The sequence below is a fragment of the Gymnogyps californianus genome, chromosome 2, assembly GCF_018139145.2.
Source record: "Gymnogyps californianus isolate 813 chromosome 2, ASM1813914v2, whole genome shotgun sequence".
NCBI classification, from domain to species: Eukaryota; Metazoa; Chordata; class Aves; order Accipitriformes; family Cathartidae; genus Gymnogyps; species Gymnogyps californianus.
In genome coordinates, this window is record NC_059472.1 from 79,433,463 (window position 1) to 79,457,655 (window position 24,193).

Sequence of the window (24,193 nt, forward strand, 5' to 3'; positions counted from 1 at the left end):
GGGAATTGCCTGCTGGAAGCTGGAGTAGCATTTTTCCTGGAAGAATCCCCTTTTGTGATTGTTTTTTCCTCGCAACTCACATACCCATGCCTCTAGGGTCGAGGTAGGTTTTCCATCCCACTCCCTCATGTTCTTTCCGTGGTCACGTGTGTAAAACCACAGGGTACCCCATGGTGTGTACCTTCAATATCCTATCTCTTGAGCAGAGGAACGCTTACTCCTAATACCTGAGATACAGGCCCATACAGGTGGGAGGCAGAACTTATCCTCAAATTGCTGGAACTCTTGGGACAGCTTCTTGGCTAGCATGTCTGGCAGTTTCTCCACAGCTGAGACGCAGGCCCATAGGGAGGAAGAGAGACTTCCTTCATATTGCCAGAGACGGCCATCCACTGTTTGTCCCTTGCCTTCTTTCCAGGACACTACTGCCAATGAGTTGGCATATAACGGTGGTGCACTTCGTAGAAACTTCCACCACATGGGTTGTGTGCATTGGACTTCCTCTGGATCTGTGGGTAACTGCTCGTTATTCGGCTCATTATAAATCACCTCCAGCACGGCTCATTCCCTCAGGTACCAGATACCTCTCTCCATGGAGATCCACTTGCCTGGGTGACATGTAACATCTTCCTTGAAGGGGTACCTTTCCTTCATGCCTGACCAAGGTCACCTCCAGAGGCTGAGGGCTTTTGTCTTTTTTCCAATCGCCTTGTCAATGCCTCCTTCCCTAGGCAGGGATCCCAGCTGCTTGGCTTCCCTACCCTCTAATTCCAAGCTACTGGCCCCGTTATCCCGGCATTGGAGCAGCCAGGTAACAATGGGCTTGCCTGGATGGCAGCTGAAATCCTTTTCCATATCTCACAGCTCACTCAGGGATATGGATCAGGTGATTACCTCTGATTCTGCCTCTTTCTCCTGTTCTTGTGATGACCCTGGTTCACCTTCATCCCCCACTAAGCGAACTGATTTTTTTGTGTATTTCTTCTTCTGTATAGGGGCGACTGATACCAGCACAGGTTGGTTCTCTGGTTCAGCTGCAGTGCCTGCCACCAGGGTCTGAGCGGCCACAGTGCCTGTTGCCAGGGTTGGGGTAGCTGCAGTGCTTGTCACGAGGGCTGGAATAGCTGCAGTGCCTGTCAGTCTGTTTTCCCTCCCTTCCCCCTGAGGGTGCTGCATAATATCGAGCAGTGTTTGGTAGATGCTGGCCAGGGCCCAGCACAGTGCGATAAGTTGTGCCTCTTCGGAATAGCCACAGCATTTTCCTTTCAAATATTCTATCACTTCATCAGGGTCCTGTAGTTGTTCAGGAGTGAAGTTCCAAACCATTGGAGGTGAGAAGTTCTCTAGATACCTGCCCGTATTCTCCCACATGCCATGTCACCCATGGCTATCCAGCCTTGGGGCAGATCTCTGGGTGGTGTTCTTAAAAAATTTTTTTGTAACCCTGAACAAGACCTGAGACACATTCAGGAGACCTAGTAATAAGAGCATGCTGGCTTGAACATCCCAAGGATATTCAAAATTCTCAAAAGCTGTTGTAAGTAGCCTGAAGGAGACAGGGGGGTGAAAGAGTGGGAGAAAGTACCGCCCCCCCGTTTTCCCCATAGATTGGGTGGGATTACCAGTAAGTTCCGAGAGAGGGCGCCCGAGGTACGGGCAGGACAACAACGCCGCACACAAACACCAGCTTAACCTCATGACCAGTGATGTAATCATATCATAAGTCGATATTACCCAGTACAGCAAAATGATAGTCCCGATCCCTCTCTCAGAGGTGATAAACATCACCGCAGGGAATACATAGGCCATCTAAGAATTTACATAACACCACCATGTGAACAAATGGACCAACATTGTCACCAGCAACTATTTAACTAATATAAGAAATGCATATAACAAGTCTGTTTTAACACGCTGTGGTGAGATCTGTTATCTCAACCCTTCGGGCCCCACGTTGGGTGCCAAAAAGGACTGTCATCGTTTAGGTCCAGCCCGCAACTAAGCACGACACAGCTGCTCGCTCAGTCCTCTCCCCTCTGGTGGGATGGGGAGGAGGATCGGAAGAAAAAGATACAAAACTCGTGGGTTGAGATAAGGGCAGTTTAACAGGACAACACAAGGGGAGAAGAAACAATAATAACAATAATACTAATAAGAGTATACGAAGCGAGTGATGCACCATGCAATATGCTCACCTGATGCCCAGCCTGTTCCTGAGCCGCGATCCCTCCTCTCCCCAGCCAGCTCCCCCAGTTTATATGCTGAGCATGACATCATATGGTATCAAATATCCCCTTGGCTAGTTCGGGTCAGCTATCCTGGCTGTGTCCCCTCCTAGCTTCTTGTGAAAATTAACTCTATCCCAGCTGAACCCAGGACACTGAGTCTGAGAAAGTACTAAATCAATGTTGTAAAAGCTTTGCAGAGTATATATTTAGATGTGGAGAATTAAGCTCAGCACAAATTATCCAAATGAAATGGTGCTGCAGAATATGAAGCCTTGGCATAGATTACTGGAAGCATCTGTAAAGAGACTGAAATTTAGATGTGTTAGTATCATGGTACGAAAGAGTGGATGTGTTAGACAGTATCATGGTAGGAAAGAGTGGAAATCTTGCTGTATGTATTTTCTTGGAAATTTAGAGAAAAGAGGCAGCTACTGGAATGGTCTTTGTAGAAATGGAAAAGGCACACGCTGATGTAATGAGAACAAGCAAGTTGGTTTAGAGAACTTTGTATGTGCCATCTCTGGCAAAACCAGTGCTCAAAAGTGAGAAAATATGAAGAGAACTACCACAGAACATGCTATGACTTAATGAGATGCAAAAGCTTGTGATGGCATATTACCTAAATGTTAATGATGGCAACACTTTCTTATGTAGGCATGAGTTAGAGTGATTGTTGGCAAGACTGAAGCCTTGATAGGTGGTGAAAGGCATCCTCCACAAACAATAGCAAAGGACAAGACCTTATAGGAAGTAGTTCTAATACCTCTTTCTGATTGCTTTTTCATTGCACCTTGGCTCTGTGGTGTATTGCAGCTCAGAATGACTCTATCCTTTAGAGATAGTCTCAGCGTGGGAAATCAGTATGCTTCAATTTCTGGAAATGATGCTATTTAGTTGATCAAATGGTTGGCTGCTCTGTAAAAGGAAAAAAGGAAGGAATAGCGGATTTTAGTTCAGGTTGTTCCAGTCAAAGACAAGCATGAGATAAAAAAAAAAAGGCTGAACTTTGTTTGGGTGGCATACATGCACCTCAGGACTGTATTAGTAGGACAGTCCTAAAACGACAGTGAGAGACAATTGTAGGAGAGGCCATAGACCTCACATTCAGACAGGATTTAGGCAGCAAGTAAATTTGTAGGAGATAGTTGGCTACAAATACGGTAAAGAAACCTGCAAACGTTGCCAACCAAGGAAAACTGTATGACAGAAGAACTTTCATGATTTTTGCCTGTTCTCTAAAATGTCTGTCATTATCAAAAAGTGCTGTACCCTTTGGGAATACAAAACACAGGGAAATGTATTTGGCTCCTCAAACACAGGCAAATAACCTGTATTATAGACATGTTCAGTTTCCTCATCTTTTCATAGGAAAAATGCAGCCTGTACATATGTAAAGCATATGTATAGACAGATAGTAGAGTGTCTCTTTGGTTCTCCCACCTACCTTTTGAAGCGGTCAAAGAGCTTTGTTCCAATACCTTTGACGCTCAAGTTTACGACCACATCAATCTGATTATGACCATCAGTCAGGCTGCATGTTAAATCCATCATAAGACAGACGTCGTATCGTCCACATTAGCACTTTTACTGCTAGGCAAAAAGGGGCGGAAACCTGGGTGTAAAAGCTGGATTTTTCAAATGAGGAGTCCACAGCATTTACCGAATCCTTGACTTGTTCTGCATACTGCCACCAAATACTGGCTTTGGGATGCTTGGTTTTTTGTGATGTGGTCTTGTGTGGGGGTAATCCATGCCCTCCCAGCCCAGCTCTACAGATACAGCATGGTATCTAAATATTAGGTATTCTTGTGACAATTTTCTTTTACAGACATCTGTTGGAAGATAAAACCCTTTGAAACAGAACCCTCTTCAAGCTGTTAACCCTGTGACTAGCTACTGCCTTGTTAGTTCTCTAGTAAGTTATACATTATTTTGGTCTCTGTAATTATTTTCTCTAACATTAATCTAGCTTACAGTTGCCATCAAAAGCCATGGATTTCGCTCAAACTGTTTTTCTGCAAGAAGAAACAATTCTTTAATATGCAAATCAGAGTGGCAAAGTTGAATGAGTTTAGTCAGCGTGCCCTTGAAGGAAAGAAAGGCTTTTATGAAAAACTCAAGGTTACAGTTATGTTCCTAAGCGTGATGACAAAAGCTACTTAACCCTTTAGAACAGATAAGGGGGAATATTGTTTCCTCATGAAAAAGAAATTATTCTTCTGTAGGCTATTAACAAAAAATGGAAGCTAAATTAGTGGGAGGGATGATATGCAGAAACTGAACTGTAATTTTGACAAATGCTACAGCCTTATCTTTCTTATTTTGTTGGACAAAACGCACATTCAAACTCTAGTCAACATGGTAAAATAAGCTGTCCTCACAGACACATTGCAGGAATCCATCTGGAAAATATCTTGACGAAAGAAGTCTTTCTATGCTAACAGGTGTTAGAATTGGCAAATACAATTGACTTCAGTTACATCGCTATAAAAGAAGAGTGCACCATAAGCTTTGCAGCCTGACATGGGATACTGCCATACAGATTCTTCATAGTTTGCAACGCAGACACAGGCAAGGAAGATTTTTCTAATGAGTGTGGTTTCCCTTCAGGACTGAAAAGCAATATTGACTTACTGAAATTTATAAAAACTCTCTTTAACAAGTCCCTGTGAATGTGCTTTTCAAAAAACACATATCTAGCTGACAAGCTCAATTAAAATAGATGTTTGTCCTAATTCAGAACTTATTCCTCCAGCCTGCATCACGTCTGGGGAGTCCAAAACAAGAGATGCTCCCTGCAACACAAAATGTTTATTGACTTGGATCGATTGGATGAGCAAGTAAATTCTGGAACAAAACTTTACCCAGGATGAAGAGCTCTAGGCACTCTCTGATGTAAATCCAGTGTTAGGATCTCATTTTTATTTTTATGAAGACAACTAAGACGGTTTTATAAAGAACAGAGCTCCAGTGTCTATTGAACTTTATGAATTGATCACACTTCATCCTTGATGCTTCCTGAAAGCAAGAGAAAGCCAGTTATGCATTATTTGATTATCACTGTAAGGCATAAATGTCTTCAGTGAATTAATAGAAATCGCAGACAAATATTTTTTTTCCAGAAAAATCAATATAATCCATATTGTGCTACTTAGCTCTATCAACATTAAGGAAATTAAATAAGTAAATAATGCAAATCAATTATCAAACACATAAAAATAACATTCATCATCCTTTCAGGGGACAATAACCACAGCATAAAGAGCACAAAGAAGAAAAACAGTATTTGATCTCGTCTATCTACACTGAATTCTGTCTATATTTTAAAGCATCTGTCTTAATCAGAGTCAGCTTCAGCAGGCCATAGGCAAAGGGTCCTCTCATTCTGCTTTTAGAAAACTAAGGTCAAGAAGAAAGGCTGAATATAGCAAAATCTCCACCTGATCAAGTATGATACTTTCATTGTCTCATGGGGATCCCCTCAGCTGGACCTAGCCTTCAACAGGGCTTTTGCTCCACAGGCTACTGAGTCCTTTCCCATCATGTTGCAGCATGAAGGAATGCCATGCGGCATTTTGCTCTCCTGAAAGCTTTTGATTTTATTGAAGTTTGACCCTGCATTAACAGATGTGCCCAAGGAATTTTTCATTTCCAGCAAAATTAAGCCAAAACAAAAGTTGAGCAACTCTGTGACTTTGACAGCTTAGAACTGACTGAAGGAGTATTTTATTAAAATAATCTTTGAGGTCTTTACCTATAGACTCACAGCCACAGGTGGGCTAGGGAGAAGCAACTCCCCTTCTGATGAGTTTTCATTCTGGGATGGGCACAGATGCTAGGCTGTTTTACAGGTCTTGGGTACTGTCTGTGCTGCACAACCACCACTTGACAATACTTCCTGATTCTTGATGTAATTTTAGCAAGATCTTACACATGTGAAGAACAGACACATGTTCAGAGCTAAGATAATTTTCCTTCCCTAAGCTTGCCAGGCCTGAGAAACATTGGACAGGAGCTCCTTCTGTCCAGAGCATCCTCTTCTGGTATCCCTCCAGTGGGGGAAAAAGCAGTATCATCTCCCTTACATATCTGCTGTTAACCAGATTATCATCCAGTCCCTGTTACTTCCCCTCAGGCTGATTGGCTCATGGGCACATCCATGCTCTGTAATGCCTGTCAGCGTGGCCTTGGATGCAGCTCATGTCCTCCTTTCCTCACTTATCACATGCTGTTCATGCCTTAATCTACAACTGTTTAATAGGTTATACTTTATGCCTACTATATTTGGATGAGTGTTTTTGCTCGTGCTGACTTCTGACACCACACAATTGAGCAAGGCTAAGCAAAACCTCAGCTAAGACATATAAATACTAAGATGGCCAAAGAAAAATGGATAACAGAGTTGCTGTTACAAGAGTTTCTAGCATCATTTTTGCAAATATTGTGAAATTGGGTTCAAGACCAGACAAATCCAGACAAGGCCTGAGGCTTAATACATTCTGTTATTGTTATAAAGCTTAAAACTTCCTATTGATACAAATGCATCGTTTCCATTAATATGATTATTCTTGCTTGACAGCCTTGCTGACCTTGGCCTATCTCTGTCCCAGTGTCTGAGCTCAGCGAAGTCTTGGTTCCCCTGCGGCTCTCCTTAGCTCTTGTGCCTCTGCCAGTGCCACCCATGGACGGGACAAGCCACATTTCTGTCCTGCCATCACCCAGACGTGGCCACTCACTGGGACTGCGCCAGAGGACAAACTGCTGCAAGGCCCTTGTCAGTCCTGTCTCCTTTGGGGCAGTAAGAGTGGCTGGTGCCTCCCATCCTGAGCGAAGGCACTGAAAACACACAGCAAACTGCATGTGCAGCATGTCCAGTGTTGTGCAAAGACCTGACAGACTCAGTGCACCTCTGCCTCTCCTGTAGGCATGCTGCCTTTCATCCCTTCCTGTGATTAGGGGAGCTCTCTTTCCAGAGGGCACTTTAAACGGTCTCAGGACCTTTGCCTTGCAAGTCTCTTCCATTACATCAAAAACTGCCTCAAAATGCCTTCATTAAGCCTCAGTTAACTTCAGTTCCCGGTGGCAGGATTTCTTATCTTGCTTATTGACCCAGGTACAATAACTAGTCAAGTCTGCAAGGACTTGATTGGCAGTAACAGGAGCAGCGGGTACATTTAAGGAAGTTGTTAATAAAACACTGGCTTCAGCGCCCTTCAGAGGTGTGGGGAAAAAAAATAAGTTGAAAACTTTTTTGCATTCAGTAAGCTAAATTTCTCTCCTTGCCATGGTGCACCCATTGCCTTAAAATATTTTATTGAAAGGGAGAAAAAAGAGAACCTAACAAGGAGATGAACACAGCAACTAATTGTGCCCCACGCTGTGCCTTGCTCTGCCAGCTACTCCAGCCAGCTCTGCTAGCTGTTTCTGTTATTTCACCTTGCCACAAAACCGATATATCGCTTAGGACCTATGAAGTCCTTTTGCATAGAGGACACTCTTAGAACAGCTTCTTCGTTTTACAGTTGACTCCAAAAGTCATAAGCAAAAAAAGGGTGTTTGATGCTTTTCTTTTTTTAGAGTGTAACTTTTGCATCCCAGGACTGGCTGCTATTGCTTTATCTTACAGCAATTACTCACCCCAGGCACCTAAGTGGCCTGGCCATCCACGCACATGCAGCTACAAACCCTTCTCTGCTTTACAGTGTGCTGCCTTTTTCAGCAGAAATGCCTCCCAAGCACAGTGAAATGACAAGTGCCAGCTATCCCTGTTACAGGCCAGCCCACTGGTCACTCCACTTATCTTTCCTTCTCTCCACCACATCTTCATAGAGTACTTCTTCCTCTTTTAGCTCCTTTTCCCCTCTGGAATAATTTTGCAGGTTGGATTGCTTGCTTTTAGGCATCAGCCACTAGATCTATCCAGATGGCACAGAAGAGCAAGGAGCACCTGGTACATCGTAGCTAATAGTGTCTGAATTACCCCATGTTTCCAGTGAGTTCGTCTAAGCTGAAATTGCCCCAAAGTGTTCCTGCTGTAAAAAAATTCCTCTTCTATTGCCTTTTAGCCCAAATCACAGAAGGAAACTATATTGCAGCCCACACACCAAAAAACCTAGAGCTAAGATGTCATTAAACAGCTTCAGATGCTCCTAGTTCCAGGCGGTGATTTATTTCAAATAGCGGGTTGGGGCAGTCACATCCCCTTTCTGCTCTTCCAGCCCTCCAGCCCTATGTGGGGTGGATGAAGGTGTTGGAGGAAGGATCAGGAGTTCGGTTGTGGCAAGACACAGACCTGCTATTTTGCTTCCCAAACACATACCTCTTTCCTGAGATTTCATGAAAATATTGTTGGCCATACTGAGGGGCTCCATTGGTGCCTGGACAGATGGCCTTGTGAGAGGCAGTAAGTGCCATCAGCAAGGCACAGAGTAAATCCCGGGAAGTAAAAGAATCCCAGTCTTTCTGGGATAATTCATGATTTCTGGACATGGTATTGGAAACACAATAAAAGATTATATAGTTAATTTCCCACTTTTCACATCCCTTAGTTCAGTGGGTCAGGCTTAGCTTTGACTGAAGTTGTTCTGGTTTATAAAACTGCTTTTATTTTTCCAATTAAAGTTAATATAGCAGACAAACATCGCAGTTAAACTGTGGCATTACAGAGACAAGATGAATGACAGCCATCATTTGTCACTTTAGGAAGCAGCTCCAAAATCCTCCTGTCTTTTAACACCTGTTTAACCTTAATTTTGCTGATCTGCATAGTCATTAATTAACTACGTATGGTATACACAGCTACCCTGATAGATCTGGAATTTCACAGTCTATTAGAGTGCGTAATTTGCATTTACATCACAGTGTTGTTAAACCAAATCATTATCTTAACCTACACATATACATCAAATTTTAGGAAGTCAAAACAACTTGTCTCCAACTGTGGTTTTAATTTATATATATTAACATCACTTTTCTTTTTACTTAGTCAAAACACATTCCACAGATAGTTACATCAAAAATGTTATTGCCCTAAACCCTAATTATCGAAAGTAAAAAACCAAGCCCAAAAAGCCCAAACCACAGACCTGAGCTGTGGGAAGGGTAGCTTGCACGTTCCCCTGTGTTAACAACTGCGGCTTTAATTCTCCTGGTCTCTGGCTTCCAACTTTACATTCCCTTCTTACTAACTTAAAAGACATTACTGATGCCCCTATGCTGGCACGGAGCCCTCCTCCTTGGTGGAGACTGTGCAGTAACCTGTGGGCAGTACCTCCCCACTCAGGCAGTCTGTAGCCTCCTGCTCAAACACCTTCTCGCTGCTTGCCCAGACCTGAGCCTAGCTCAGGGGCGTGAGCTGCTGCCCATGCTTTAATGCCCCAGTAAACCAGGCATATTTAAAGCTTCCAGGTTTTTTATTTTAACATTTGAGCAAAATGCAAATTTTGTTCAGGACACATAATTATCAGTTTTTACTAACTGAGATGATTGGGTTTTTTTCTCCATCACAGAGAAGCTGTGAATGCAAGAGCAGAATGAGTTGCTGACATGCAAGTGTTGGCTCTGCACCTGGGTTTTGGTAATCAGAGTGGATCATAACAACTGTTACATTATTAAAAAGGAATCAGAGGGGGAAAAAAACCAAACAGGTGACCTCTTAAAATATTCTAACTGAAGGTAAAGCAAAAAACTCAACTGGAAGGCCCTTGGCTGAGCTGCAGGAGAAATGTAAGGCAGAGGTGCCTGATCAGTGCTGAGCTCCCCGAAGCTTGCACTTGCTCCTCGGCTCCAGCACTTGTGCCCCGCCAAGGACGAAGATACCTCTGCCCGCTTTTGCCCACTGTTGCCGTCCCTTGGCCCCCCAGCCTGCGGTGGCCCCGCAGGCAGCGGGCTGCCCCACGTGCTGCCACAGCTTGCCCTGCTCGGCCCCATGGCTGAGGGCACCCCGAAGTCAGCGGGTCTTTTCTGAGCAGCTTTTGCACCGCTCACTCTTTTAACTCTTGACTGAGTGCTGGTGTGTCTGTGTAACAGGAGGCTGAGGCTGTTATTGCAAAAGAACCAGCCACTTTTTTTTTTCTTTCCCGTGATGGTGAGCCTGCAGTGGTAGCCAGGGTAATAGAAGTGGTGTTTGTCACACTTTGTAATGTGGCTGTTATTTTGCATATTTTGATTTGCTTGATGCTGCTGCAGCACTACAGTGAGTGGCCTTCTTATTCACATCCACAGACCTCAGGCAGAAACAAAAGCAATACAAAACATTGTTCAAATATTGCAGATAATGCAAATTCTCCTCCCCTCCTGCTACCCCAATAAAAATGAAACCCAAGGTAGCTTAGAGGAAAAGGTTGTGGGTTTTTTTTTGAGGGAAAGGGTGTAAGCCTTTATTTAAAGGGACTTATATTTGCTATAGAAGATGTTAGGCTTCATACAGGAGGTTTTTTTTTCCCTATCAGTTGATGTCAAACAGAGGTAATTAATAATTGATTGTGTCTGTACACAGTAGCCTGAATTCTCTGCCACACATTTTCTCTTCAGCCTTGATGTGTTAGTTATTGTCTTGACGTGTTTACTTATCAACGTTTTCTGCCTATATAACATTCATGTAAAATAAGTACATTCTGTAAAAAGCAACCCCCATAGCCACTGGGCTATGTCTAAATGAAAAGGCTTACGTGAATTAATATTTTAATTGAATTTGTGAAAAACAGTGAATCAGCAAACCACTGCTATTTTGCTTTCCTAGATTTAGTGGCAAGCTTCAGATTTTGCCTGTCTGGAAAAGAAAGGTATTTCAGTGTCTGAAACTACTCATCTGGCTACTGAAATTAAGTGCAACAATCAGTCACTGCAAGTACTTTTTATCTATGTCACTCTCTTAAAGCAGTGAAAATAAAATTACAGAGAGCCAAAGGCTCTATAGTAAATTTTGGCACACAGGTACTAGCAAATAACTTGCTTTTTTTCCTCCTTTTAGCTATTAGAAGGTTGCAGCCTTTGGTGTGCTGGCAAGAGCAGCCTGGATGTGCTCATCTGTTGAGAAGGTTGCACCAATTCTTCACCTGTTTTCACTTTGGGCCAGATCCATGGCTTGGTGAAGCTGATGGAAGTCTTTCCAGGGACTTCTTTGGGCTTTAAAATTAGATGTAAGCTAAAGGGTTACACTTTGCAAGAGTTTAGCATGCGCTTTCTTCTGGCAAAGCAATACCAATGCCCACAGAGGAAGGAAACTGCTTGTAAAATTGCATTAAAAATACTAAAGTGAGTTTGATTGGGAATTAGGTGTCTTGCTAGAGTACTGTGCCTGGCTAGCACCAGTACTCATGCATGTGCCTTGCTGGACTTGCAGAGGATTGTGGTGTGCCGATCTTTTGAATGATGTGGCCCAGTCGAGATGGTGCAAAACTCAGGGGGGGCATTGGGGAGAAAGAACTGGAAGTACTTGTGTTAGATGGAGTTGTTTGGCTTGGCTCTCAGAAAAGTGGAGCAAGAGTTAGGAGCAAGTGCTGCTAACCCCAGCCATCAGAAGACATGATAGTCACTGCTTTTCTCATTTTTTAGAACAACCTGGAAGGCAGGGATACTCCCCCCCACTAGGTATCAGCTACAGGCTTCAATTCCCTTGCCTGGGGATGAAATTCAAATCTCCCACTTCCAGCCTAAATGTCTGAAACTGGCTTTAGGCCACTATTTAAAAACTAGCTAGTCCCCTGGAAAAGAGCCAGCACGGCACAGTGCTTCGGCAGACGTTGGTGCGCGTCTGGCCTCCAGGGAAAACGCTGGGCTTCAAACTGCAAGTGGCTGGAGCTGCTCCTTGGCAAGCCCAGATCCAGCGCCAGCAGCGTTCGGCGCGGGTGGCTGCTGAGACACACACCTGTACCGGGTATTGCCCAGCTGAGAGTAAAGAGCCTTTGCAAGCTGGGTCCTTGATGAGATTGTCCCCCGTGTGCACCGTGTCCGTGTACCTGCTGGGGGGTCCACACACTGCCGTTGAGGATGGCGGGGCAAGGGGGGAGGTTTGCAAACAGTTGCCTCTGTTTTAGCTGCCTAATGTCTTTTTGACCTAGTCTTAAAGTCTTGGACCTAGTCTTGAAATCTTTGATCAAGAATCTCATCCTTCTCCTCTCTCCTTCACAGCAGTAAGCAGTCGCTGCCCTCATGCCCAACATCTTCTGCTGGCTGAAGCTAGAAGTGCCCAACAGTGACCTGTGATTTCCCTCTGCTGCTCCTTCCCACTTTTGTAGCATAAAGCTTTGCGTGCAATCATGTTGCTGCTATTAAATTTTCAGTACATTAGCTTGTTAGTAATATTTGACGACCTTGGTGCATAAAATCTCTTGCTGGGACCATTCCATTGTTAGTATTTATGGGTGTGTCTGTCTTCACACACAAGCTCTGAGTTTCTATATTTTTAGGCCCCTTGTTCGTTTCCCCCCCGCCTTTGGATTGCTGTCTCCATCCCTCCCAGTCCTCTCACCACTCCCCATGATACAAGCAATAACACTAAACTCAGAGCTGTTCCTGCCTGCTGGCAGGAGAGGATGAGTAACAGGGGCGGAGGAGTTGAGAAAGCCTCCCCTGCAGCGCACTGGCTTGCACAGCCTGTGCATGCCAAGGTATAAAAAATAAGTCAACATTTCTGATTTGAGTTGCAAGTCTCCCCGGAGAGATGCTTCCGCAGGCTAATGCAACCCTGTCCCAGGCAACAATTATTCCCGAGCCCTTACATGCACTGCACGCCAGGACTCCCAGCAACGCATGAGTAAATTAATGACTCGCTCTTCGTTTCTTGGCCGTGGTCTACGTAACACTGGGGCCAAGATCGTATTTTTTACAGCATGTTCCTATCCAGTGGCACCAGCCTTGAAGTTGTTAGTTTTTTCTACGGGTGCAGACAAACTATCTCTCTGTAAGCAGTGGCAGTTGAGCTCTTGCAGCCTTAATTAGGGGTGAACTGGGTGTTCTTCTCAAAAATACCTTTCCCCTTCGCTTGCTGTTGTAGAGTAGGTTGTGCTCATAAACCTGGTGCAGAGGGAGAGGGGAGTGAATGACTTCAGAGCTGAAAGTTAGCTGTTCGATTAATATTTAAAATAAATAAATGGCAAGGGTTTGTTGGCTGTGTGAAGCTAGGCATCAATCTATGGAGTCAACTTCTGAGTTTAAACATATTGCACTATGACCAGCGATTCTCCACAATACAGTAGGATTTATTAATAGAAAATATGTCAATATGAGTTTGTCTTTGTACATGTTAGCAACATGTACAGTGAAACACATTTTTTTTCTCAATCTATATTGTTATAGTTCTTTTGTGTTATCTGACACAACCATTTATATTTTGGGCTTAAATATGTTATTTGTCAAAATGTACTTTCAGTGTTAATATACCTTTAAAATCATACTTTATCATTTAAATATTGAATTCATATTATTTTTTTTCAAATCAATATTGCTCATGTTAGTGCAAATTTGTTAATCTTGAGATAGGTTAACCATTCCTTCCAGACCATAAACAGCATTTAATAAAACAGTGAGATTTATATAGCTCTACACAGCTGAACAAGATTCCAATACGAAGCTTGTTAAAAAAAAAAATCCGACATTTTACAGTACATCAATTGCATTTTATACATTTTTTTTGGAACAGTTTTGTTTCTTCTCTATTTCTGTGTGTGATCTAGTACAAGAATGAAGGGAACAGCAATAGGTAATGATAATTTCCTCAACAGTAAAAAGAATGCATCATATATATCTTGCTCAGTATGGCAGCAGTGTTGGATTTCCAAGCCTGGAAAAGAAGCCAGGTAATTCAACACCTTCTCAAAACGCAGTACAGCAAGAGTGAACGTTATCAGTCGGAGCACTTGCCACTACAGAAGAATGGAAACAAAACAACACAAAGTATAGACAAAAGGTATTTTATGCCACTTCATCAATCCAGAATCTCTCACTTGAGCAATGGTCAACACTTGACTCCAAGTAATTCCTAAGAAGAGCTGAAAGGGGGCAATGTGGGCATTTCAGTAGTTTGAAGAATGGAAATAAATCCAACTTACAAGAACCTGCTGTCCTAAGAACTTCAAACAGAATGACGGGTCCCCTTGGCCTGTTGGCAATCCTGAGCCTGGAGAACTGCACCAGCCTGGTGGTTATCAGGCAGTCAAGAAGAACTTCAAGTTGCAAGTGACATTCTTTATTAAAAAAAAGTTTTTATACTGAAAAGGTGCTTTGTTCAAAAGAGCACTGCAAATGTCACTTATCTTATTAAAATCAATGTAATAAATAAAATATAAACAACTTGTGTCCAAAACTATGAATAGTATTTTTATCTACCTCACTATACATCTGGCCCACTGTGCCCCTCCCACCCACCCTTCCTTAATTTTTTTAAAAATTTTTTTGCATGCGATTTTTTTCCCCCTGTTTACTACAAAGAGCAGATAAGGTTACATATCGTACACTGGGAAAAGCTGCCAAAAAGATTAAACTATAGTCCTAGATTACCGATAAACCAATTCTACGTCACAATACCCGCCTGCATGAACTACTCGGGCTGCGTCCTACAGAGCAGGCGATGACTTGCGAGAGACTTTTCCCCCTGCGCACAGCCAGAAGCGTGCCAGGTGATGTTAAGACTATTACAATGACTAATCACAGAAATGTTTGCAACCTATAACAAATTCCTTAATTGTAGTTTAAGCAATTTACAACCACTCCATTTGTGGTGGGTCTTATGCTGTGAAAACTGTACGCTGAACTGTTGCCAGAATCAAAGAAATGAAGAAATGCTAGATTCTTTTTTTTACTTCCAGAATCCCAAGAGCTAAGATGAATATGCCAGCTCTTCTGGCCTCCTAGCCTAGCTTCCTTTTTTTTTTTTTTTTTAATTAAAAAAAAATTCTCTGTCCCTTACATTTTTTATTTTTTAGTGTTTTACTTTAAATGCACTGAAATGGTCGGTATCTTTCATATTTGAGGAATGTGTTCTGGGTGTTGGGTTTTCTTTTTGGTATGGGTTAAAAGAAATGATTGTCCTAATGGTTCAGGAGTTGGACCCTTCTGTAGCCTGAAGAGTTGGGAGACTCCAGACTTAAGTCTGTTGGGTCTTTGTTCTCCGTTCCCTCAGGGAGATGGCAAGATCAAACTCTGCCTTCCTTGAGCACTTGCTGGTTGGTGGCTGGAGAGTAATGAAATTTCCTCAAGAGAATATCAAGGGATGCTATTTTATAGGAAATGGCACCTAAGGGTGAAGGAGTCAGTGAAAAAAATCCGATAACCCCTTCCTGTGTGAGTATGTGGCCTAACACTTTTGAATTGCTATCAATGGTTAAGAAAGTGAGTAAGAGAAAGCACATACTGGAGTTTCCACTGTTTAAAAAAACTGAAAATCAAACAAAAATTGAAGCTTGAACAAGGAAAACATTGGATGAAAAGAAGTCTTACGCCACACAAACACACACACTCAAACACACACACGCACACAGAATACTATGCATACGTGGACACACACAAGTAAGAATGTGTATTTGTATGGTAGGTTCTTGGAAATAGACATTCTTAGCAAATATGGATGACAGATCAATTGTAATTTATTTTCTTTTAACACTGTATCATCATAAAGAAAACTGGTATAAATGAAAAAAATCTATTTCAAATATCTACATCTAAAATTTTAGGCAGTGAAAAAGCACTTCGTTGACAAGGAGTGTGGAATGATGAATGTTAATTGTCAGAAACCGCTGAATGCCTTTTTTTTTTAGTTGCCACAAACAAATTCACATATCAGAACAAACAATACTGCTAAATATTCCTTTTTGTTTTTTTGATTTTTTTTGATTTTTTTTTTTGTTAAAACGCACCGGGGAAAAGAAAACAAAAAACTGGAAATTCATACATCTTTCAAAATTTGAAATTGAAGCAATATTTAGAACCATAGATGAAGAAACACTGTGGCATTGGTGTAATATACACAATGCACTTGGTTTTTTTTTTTATCTGTAATGTACATCAAATACTTTACAACAATGCATTAACAAAAGGCAAGAAACATCTTGCTGTACAGAGGAAACCCCAAATGCAACTTGAAGCCTAGATTCACAATGAATGAGGATATTAAACGAAGTGTGAGAAGCTGTTCCCCATAAAGTATGTACGCTGCTCAATTACTTGTGCTTAACTCTTGACCCACATCCACTGTCATGTTCTCCCTCCTTCCTTCAGCCACATTCAATATACAGCACCAAACTTTAGACTCTACAGGCCAACAGTAAAGTTGCCCCACACTGTAAAATATATATATGTATATATATATTTCTTTCTAATTACTCCCAGGTTTAGCTTTCGTATCTTTTAGCCTTCTAAAAAAAAATCTCTTAATTTTTTCCACACTGGTTATCTGGGCCTTCCTATGGAACAGGCTTTAACAAACTAAATTTGCAGGAAAAAAAATGTCTTGTGGTATGCATGCACATGCACAGTTCCTGGAGCTTTTGTATCTGCCCAAGTCTCAAACCCAGGAGTCGGGAGAGGCTGGATAGTGGCTTGTTTCATAGTTAAGTTCACTATAGGGACGAGCAGCTGAATAGAAGTCGACGTAGTTGCCAGTTGACTTTAGTCCCAGGTGCATGTTGTATTCGCTTGCAGGTGGACGATGATGCACTTGGTCCTCAAAGAAGGACTCATCATAGTTTCTCGTTGAATTCTGAAACGGCTGATATGGTTCATAATCTTTTCTGCTGGGCTCCTGTGGAACTGGCTGTGTTGAAACCTGAAAGACAGTAATACCCACAGCTTGTTAGATACAACTTATTGTGGGCAACAGGATGGAAGGAGGAGTAAATCTCACTTATGTTTATCATGCTGGAAACACAAAGTTGTGCATTATCTTAACATCTGCTCAAGGTATTGCTTGGTAGTGAATTAATTCCACAGCTTTGCCTTGTCATTATATTTCTTTACACTTATTTATTTAATATTATTATTAAATACATTTATTATTTAATATTATTGCTGCTAAAGGTGCTGGTTTACTTCAAAAGTAGTTCAAGCAGCATAGCTTACAGTTACTTTCGCAACTGTAATCTGTGTATAACTTTCTGACTATTTTGCAGCTATATAATGCAAACACTGGTGGCCAAAACTCAGCCTTGAAGAATTTGAATGGAAGTGATACACACTCCAAAGATGCTAAACCTTTTGCAGCTGCCTTTGCCACAAGTGAGATTTAGGGTGACACCATATCCTTAAGAACCATTTATAGTCTTCAGGGCGCTGACATGAGAAAATTTCAAGCTAACTGCCCTGGAATGTGTTCTTCTGCTACTGTTAAGCAGAACCATCTTCTTACCACCTCCTCAACACTTCATGTTGGCAATCTTGTGTTGTTGCTACATTCCAGCAAGCTGCCTTGAAGCTGAAATATTTATGATATGCAGAAACAAAATCTCAGGCGGTCCTCTAAGCTAAGTTTGCCATAAAGGTTTTTTCAGACAGCCCTAGCGAGTCTCTGTTTTTATAGTTGGGACTGAATTAAAATCTGAAATTTATAAACACATGCTAAGTATCTTAGTAGAACACTACCTTTCACTCTATGCCACCTCTGTAAGTTTGGGCAGACTTTTTGACTGCAAAATGATACAGCCTTTCAATCCTCAAATGGTCGTCACTGGGAATATTGATGCTCAGACGCTGGTGTCAGAAGACTTTGCAGATCCTGCTGACTCTGCAAGAGTTAGTAATGCTCCTTCAAGAAGAAAGGAACAATTGCACTGCTATGTCCCAAACTCTGTGATATTCTTTCAAAGCATGTCTGTACTGACCCTATGCGTAGAGTGCAAAAAGCTGCCTATGTCCACTGCCTTTAACAATCCCGCAAGCGATCTTACAAGACTGGGCCCAATATTAGAACCGCACAAGGGAGCATAACTACTCTGATTTCTATTTCTAGTACTGCTATCAAGGTGTACAGGACCTTCAGCCCCTCGTTTCGTTTCACACATTCAAACACAGGTGTTTAATTTTGGACACAGGAGAAAAATTCTATACGAAGCAACCTATTTATATGCCAAAAAGTTAGAGACGGTCAATTTTTGAGTAGAAAATAGGGGACTGAAGTAGTATTTCTGGGTTCTTTTTAGCTAAAAACATTCATTCTGATATGCCAATCATAAACCTGACATTTCACTGAGAAAGCAAGTAGGAAAAGGTGGAAAACTGGTTTTGTTTTTTTGAGGGTTTTTTTGGTTTGTTTTGTTTTCGCTCAAACTCTCACCCCCAAAATCAAATTAGTTGATTCAGGACTGCAGTTAGAGTGCATCTGCTGTTACAACACCTCATACCCTTATTTTCTCTAAATACTGTATTAATTAGAAGGGCTTCATCTCTTCAAATGCAATGAAAGCAGAAACACCTTCATGCACTGAACTGGCTCACACAAAGAAAGAATATGGTGCACCACAGGAAATACTGGCTAATTAAAAAAACAATAAAGAGAAATGGGGGCACAGAATATGAGAAACTCTCTTCACCTTAAGTTTGTGGATTAAAATGGAAATATCAGTCTCTTAAATTGAAATTTCAGGTAATCTAGTAAAAATTTTCATAGAAAAATCTTTTTAATCAATTTTACTAAATATTCATTTACTAGTCTGATACTAGTAATAATTTTCAATGCTTTCCTTAAATGTTTTTGGCCTCATTTCTCTAGTTGAAAAATGCTGTAACTTTTGCATATTACATAGGGAAGTTGTGAAAATACTAAGGAGTTGTGGTAATTCAGGATAAGGTAGCATTACATGTAATGATGAAAAGTCTATGGCTGCAGAAAAATGTCTGTTTCCCGGCGACTGAGGAAATACTATACTGGAAACACCAGCCATATGAATGCCATACATGTCACTACTGCAACAGCCCTTTCTCTGTGAGTGCATTAGCCTGGCACCCATGCTGCCAATTACATTTTTGTCATGCCCACCTTATCCAGACGCACTTATTGCTTTCTGGTTTTCAGGAACAGGGCATTTGAAGAGTCCCAAAGCTCTAGACCGAATGGCTTGGATGTATATACATGGGAAAGTGTCCTTGCCGATGAAATGCTAGTTTTTCTCTTGCCCATGCCCCGATGCATTCATTAAAAAACAAACAAAACACCTTGTTGCAGTCACGCTAAATGGCAAATCTGAGGGCTTTAGCTACACACACGTACAGTGTGCATGTCCCTGTAAGAGATACAGGGGGTTCTTTCTCCAGCCCTGTTCAATACTGGAGTTTTTGCTAGGATGCCTTAGCATGTGAGCCGTGTGGTGTCAGCAGTAGTGTTGAATTTTATGATGGCTCTACTCAAGTAATGAGATGTGGCCGGACTTCACCAAATTCACTGACATGGGACATCATGAGACACCAGAGCCAGCAGAAGTGCCCACTAACGTTAGTTTGGCTTTTGTAGCCTGCATCACACATATCCAGAACTTTAAAGGCATTCAGGTCCCAAGCCCCTCTTGATTTCATTATGAGTTACAGGCTTAAACACCTTAGATATAATTTTTGTGCATATGCTTTCATAACCTGTTGGACATTTTTGAAACTTGGGCTGAAATTATCCATTAGCATAAAGAACATAGCTTGTTTGAAGCCAGTGGAACTGCTAGCATTTGCGCAAGCAGGTGACTCAGTTCCTCTAATCTAGATTTATCAATCTGTGATATTTTTCTTCACATCCATATAAGATGTTACACTGGTCTTTTGCCATCTGGAACAGTAACATTTTAGTCTCTGTACTTACCTGGTTATGTTTGATATCTTCAGCAGGTGCACCATACGAATTCCTGTACAAAGTTGAGATTCCAGTGTTCTGAGCTGGAGAGAGAAAAAAGGAAGGAAAAAGCAGGTTTACCAAACATACCTCTTTGGCCTCAAAGTGAATTCTTAAGGCTTCATTAAATACATTATACAAAGCCTGCTTCCCACACACAAAAATCTTTAAAAGCATCTGCAGACTTCTGTTTTCTCTTCCTCCCACTAAACAGTCATAATCTTTGCTTTGGTGTACATGCATGTACATAGTATACACTTATTAATGGTAAGAGCCGCTATGTCATGTTCATACCAGTCTTCTGCACTTCACATATAAATCAACAAAACAAGTTCACATACAGCTAGCATTCAGTAATACATTTCAGGTTATAGATGGGATTTTATATCACACATACACTAAACAAGTAACAGTTGTAAATACTGAGATTAAGAAACATTTCAGTCCTTTCAATTCACTTGGATGATGTGGATTATTTATCCTACAGTGCTTTTGCTATATTGTGAAATTATTCATGGAAAAAGTGATTAAGTGCAACTGAAAAATGAGTTATGCAAAAAAGTAGCATGTAGTTATACTGAAGAGGTCTGGCCAAGACAGTCTCAAATCCATGAACTGCTGTCAATTTCTTCTCGGATGTCCTACTACTAAAATGCACAGACAAAACTGAGCTATGAGTTTGAAATCAGAAGTAATTCTAAAGACAAGGAAAATATCATACATTATTGTAAAAATGTATTTCCTTCCCACCCCGCCCCAAAAAACCACCTTAAAAGCTAAGGATTTTCCCTGCAAAGCTGACTTCACTGATCACTTTGATTTGGCTATCTAGCTGAAGCTTAGTTTGCTGATAGAACTAGAAAGATTGTAGTTATTTCTCATAGTTGAAAGAATATGAGGGTAGTATTTTGTGTGGCTGCTGCACACTGTTCTTACTGGGCATGTGTTATTAACTTTCCAGACATTATAACCAATGATTTGATGCTGTCATGAGGACTCTCATTATAAAAGCACGTGCCTGAAAGTAAAAATTGAGTAGTTGTGAATCAGAGTCACCAGTGGAATCGAAACACGTTGCTCACGCGACTTCTCTCAGGTACAATGGTATAAAACCTGGAAGCACCAAGAGTTGCTTTTAATGCCTTCACAACTCAAAACCTTTGAGGGTGAGGACTGAGCACCAGAGATGAAAGCTGGGTATGGGATCCATGCTAGTCACATCACTAAGAAGAACCACAGTTACTGAAGAAGTAACCACTCTTTCTTCCGTTGGCAACCTGCTAGCATGGACCCCAGCATGTACAACTGCCTCTATCTTTCCCCCTGCCACCGCACCCTCTCTGGAGAAAGTAATGGCATGGTCTTCAGTCAACGTTGACTGTAATACGTCAATTCTGATCTTCACATCTGCCACGGGTTCCATGCTGAGGGTATAATTTTTGTCAGTTTGGTGCACTGCTCCATGTTGCTGCTTTACAGATCTCAGATGGTGTTCTTAAAGATCTCCAGCGTGTTCTTGAAACAGGATTAAGACAGGGCTTATATGGTGGGGTGATGAGTCCTAACAGCTGGAAAAAGAGATTTTTCACTTCATAGCCATTAACCAATAGGGGTGAAAAAACTCTTGTTTCTTGAAGAGCTGGATGCAGTTACTGAGACAGTGCATAGTCCTGTGTAGGAAATGGAGAAGAGCTCTAGAGGTCTCCACGGAGTGCAGCAGGATCCTTTCTTTGAAGGTGGGAAGAATATGCTCGTTGGTCTTTTCCAGTGGTAGGTACTCTTAATTCCACCTGTGTGCTAATAGATGCTAACAGACGGAAATGATGACTGCTTGAGTAGTTTGTCTTTGGTCATAGATGTTAGTGCCAAAGGGTCGATCTGCAGAGGTTTTCTCTGTTCAGGCTGCATTTTGTTACCTAACTTGAGTGATGTGTGAGACTTGACTGTTACTTCACTGTTTTTTATATTCCAGCTGCATCCTCTGCTTTAGTGTTTGAAAAAGTCCCTCCTGATGGCAGGCTTTGGTATTAGAGGAGGCCACATCAGCATTGCTAATTATGGTGCATCTCATGACGGTATGACTCTCAGTAGTACAACTGCCAGATCTTTCCTTGATACCATCTTTTTTATGCTGTTTTTCTGAGTTTTTTGCTTGCCCCACAAAGTGCTAGAAGAAGTTGGGTTATACAAATTCCTCTTCTCAAGATCTAAAGATACTCAGAGTTAGTGTTTCAGCTACCCATTTTGTGAAGTGCTACTTCTTGAAAAAAATGAAAGTGACATTCAGGGTGGTGGACTCTCATAAACAGAGGAAGAACTTCTTGTCATCATTTTGTTTTCATGTATATAAATGGCAAGATAAGTGGGGTTGAAGTTTCGTGCATGCAAGTTTTTAGTCAGGCTAAATTCATATTCAGTCCAGACAGGACAATACTGTTCATGGTTGTCTGATGTCAAGAATAAAAGACTGGTATAAGGTGCAACATCTGAGGGTTTTATGAAGAATATGATGAAAAATAGCAAACTGGACACATACTAATTTATCTGTTGTTCCTATAGGCAATCAGAGAGACTTTAAGGAGGGTCATGACCTTTCCATCTTTTTACAGGTATATAAAAAGGCATATGGTACATATGTGCCACTAATAGCCATGATTATTATACAACCAGAAATAGTCCAGAGTTGGTGCACAGCTGTCCAATGCACTACTGTGACATTTGCACTGATGTGCTCAGAATTGTCACATGCCAGATTGAAGACTTACAGTCTCCCAGATCACATATGCTGCGATGGAAAATGGATAGTATCAGCTTATGAAAATAGCTGCACGGTCTGCGTTGCTGATTTCACTGCAGTGATGTGGATACAAATTCACAAGTTTAAAATGCAAAAAAAAAATAGTATTCTTTTCTTAATGTAATAAAAACAATGACACATCAAATGCTTGGAAATGAATGCCAAGAGTTCAAGAACAAGAAATCTTGGCTTATTCTAGCTGGGAGGCTGAGATAATTCTGTCTCTGGAGGAAATGTAAGTCAAGCAATGTAGCTGCTAGCAATGTAGCTGCTAGCAATGCATGCAGCCCCGCTCCAGTACCTGCTTCTGAACACGCAGGCGGCATCCCTGGGAACTCCATTCCCGCTCTGCCATGCTTCAGTGAGCAGTTGACTCTTGCTGTCCAAAAGTAGAGGGCAAATATAAAAGAAAGAAGGGAGAGAATGAGCTAGATGAATGGGCAGATATTGTGCGCTTAGTGTCTGATTTTTGCTGTTAATATTGTATACGTACCATCATAGTAAAATTATCAAACAGAGAGAAAGAGAGGTTAATGAAATAATTTTCTTTTTTAAAACATGGCAAGAGAAGGGAAAGGGGTACAAGGAGTAAGAGATGGAGATTTTCCAGCAGCCACACTTCCTTACAGACATGTGAGAACTGTAGCTGCAGATGAAATGATTTGAGGAGTGATGAGTGTGCACATGTATGTGTGTATTTTATGCAGTATCTAAACATCAGTACATGATAGTACTGAGGAGGCACTTTTTACTAGGTGAAATTGTGAAGGTTCTAAAATGAGTACTATGATCAACCTGCAGTACTTTGTGGTTGCATTGCATAAAGAACATTATAGAAAAATACCTTCCTTTCTTCCCCCTGTTCAGTTTTCAAGGTGATATTGGTTAAAAAAACCCACATAGTTCCCCACAGCAGTTTTCTGCAAAGCTGACAACAGCTTTGAAAATTATGTCACTCAGTGGTTTATGTGACAAAGATATCACTGACCGAAGCTGTCCCCGTATATCCCAGTCACTTGATTCATGGTTTAACATTCAGCTTTCAGCTTTCAGCTCTTGTAAGTACTTATTCTGAACACATTTACAGACACTTTGAAATAACAGGGTGCTAGCCTTTTGCCCTCAGAAACACAGACTGATAGTAAGACAGGAAAGCTCAGCTGGACAGGTAGTCATCCTCATCTGGTATTGCATAACCTGCTGCTTCTGCTATAAGCAGCAGGACTCCATTTTCTAAAATTTAGTTCAAGACAGTAAAGGAAAATGCTTCTGTGCCTCACAAATCTCAGCTAACAGAGATCATTACCTGTCACTACCACTGTCACCTTCCTGCACCGTGAAAGATGAGGTAAGGGAATGAGAAAA

At 41.5% G+C, this 24,193-nt stretch overlaps 1 protein-coding gene across 2 annotated transcripts in view; it reads right to left on the reverse strand.

Moving 5' to 3' along the window:
- Positions 1 to 15,670: 15,670 nt before the first annotated feature.
- CTNND2 (catenin delta 2) overlaps positions 15,671 to 24,193 on the reverse strand; it is a 700,253-nt gene continuing 691,730 nt past the window's right edge. For both annotated transcript variants that reach the window (XM_050891195.1, XM_050891194.1), the window contains 2 exons: positions 20,002 to 20,075; positions 15,671 to 16,989 (listed from right to left, as the gene is read on the reverse strand). In XM_050891195.1, the coding sequence (XP_050747152.1) occupies positions 16,729 to 16,989; positions 20,002 to 20,075 (335 nt within the window). In that variant the 3' untranslated portion in view covers positions 15,671 to 16,728. The remainder of the gene's footprint in view (positions 16,990 to 20,001; positions 20,076 to 24,193) is intronic.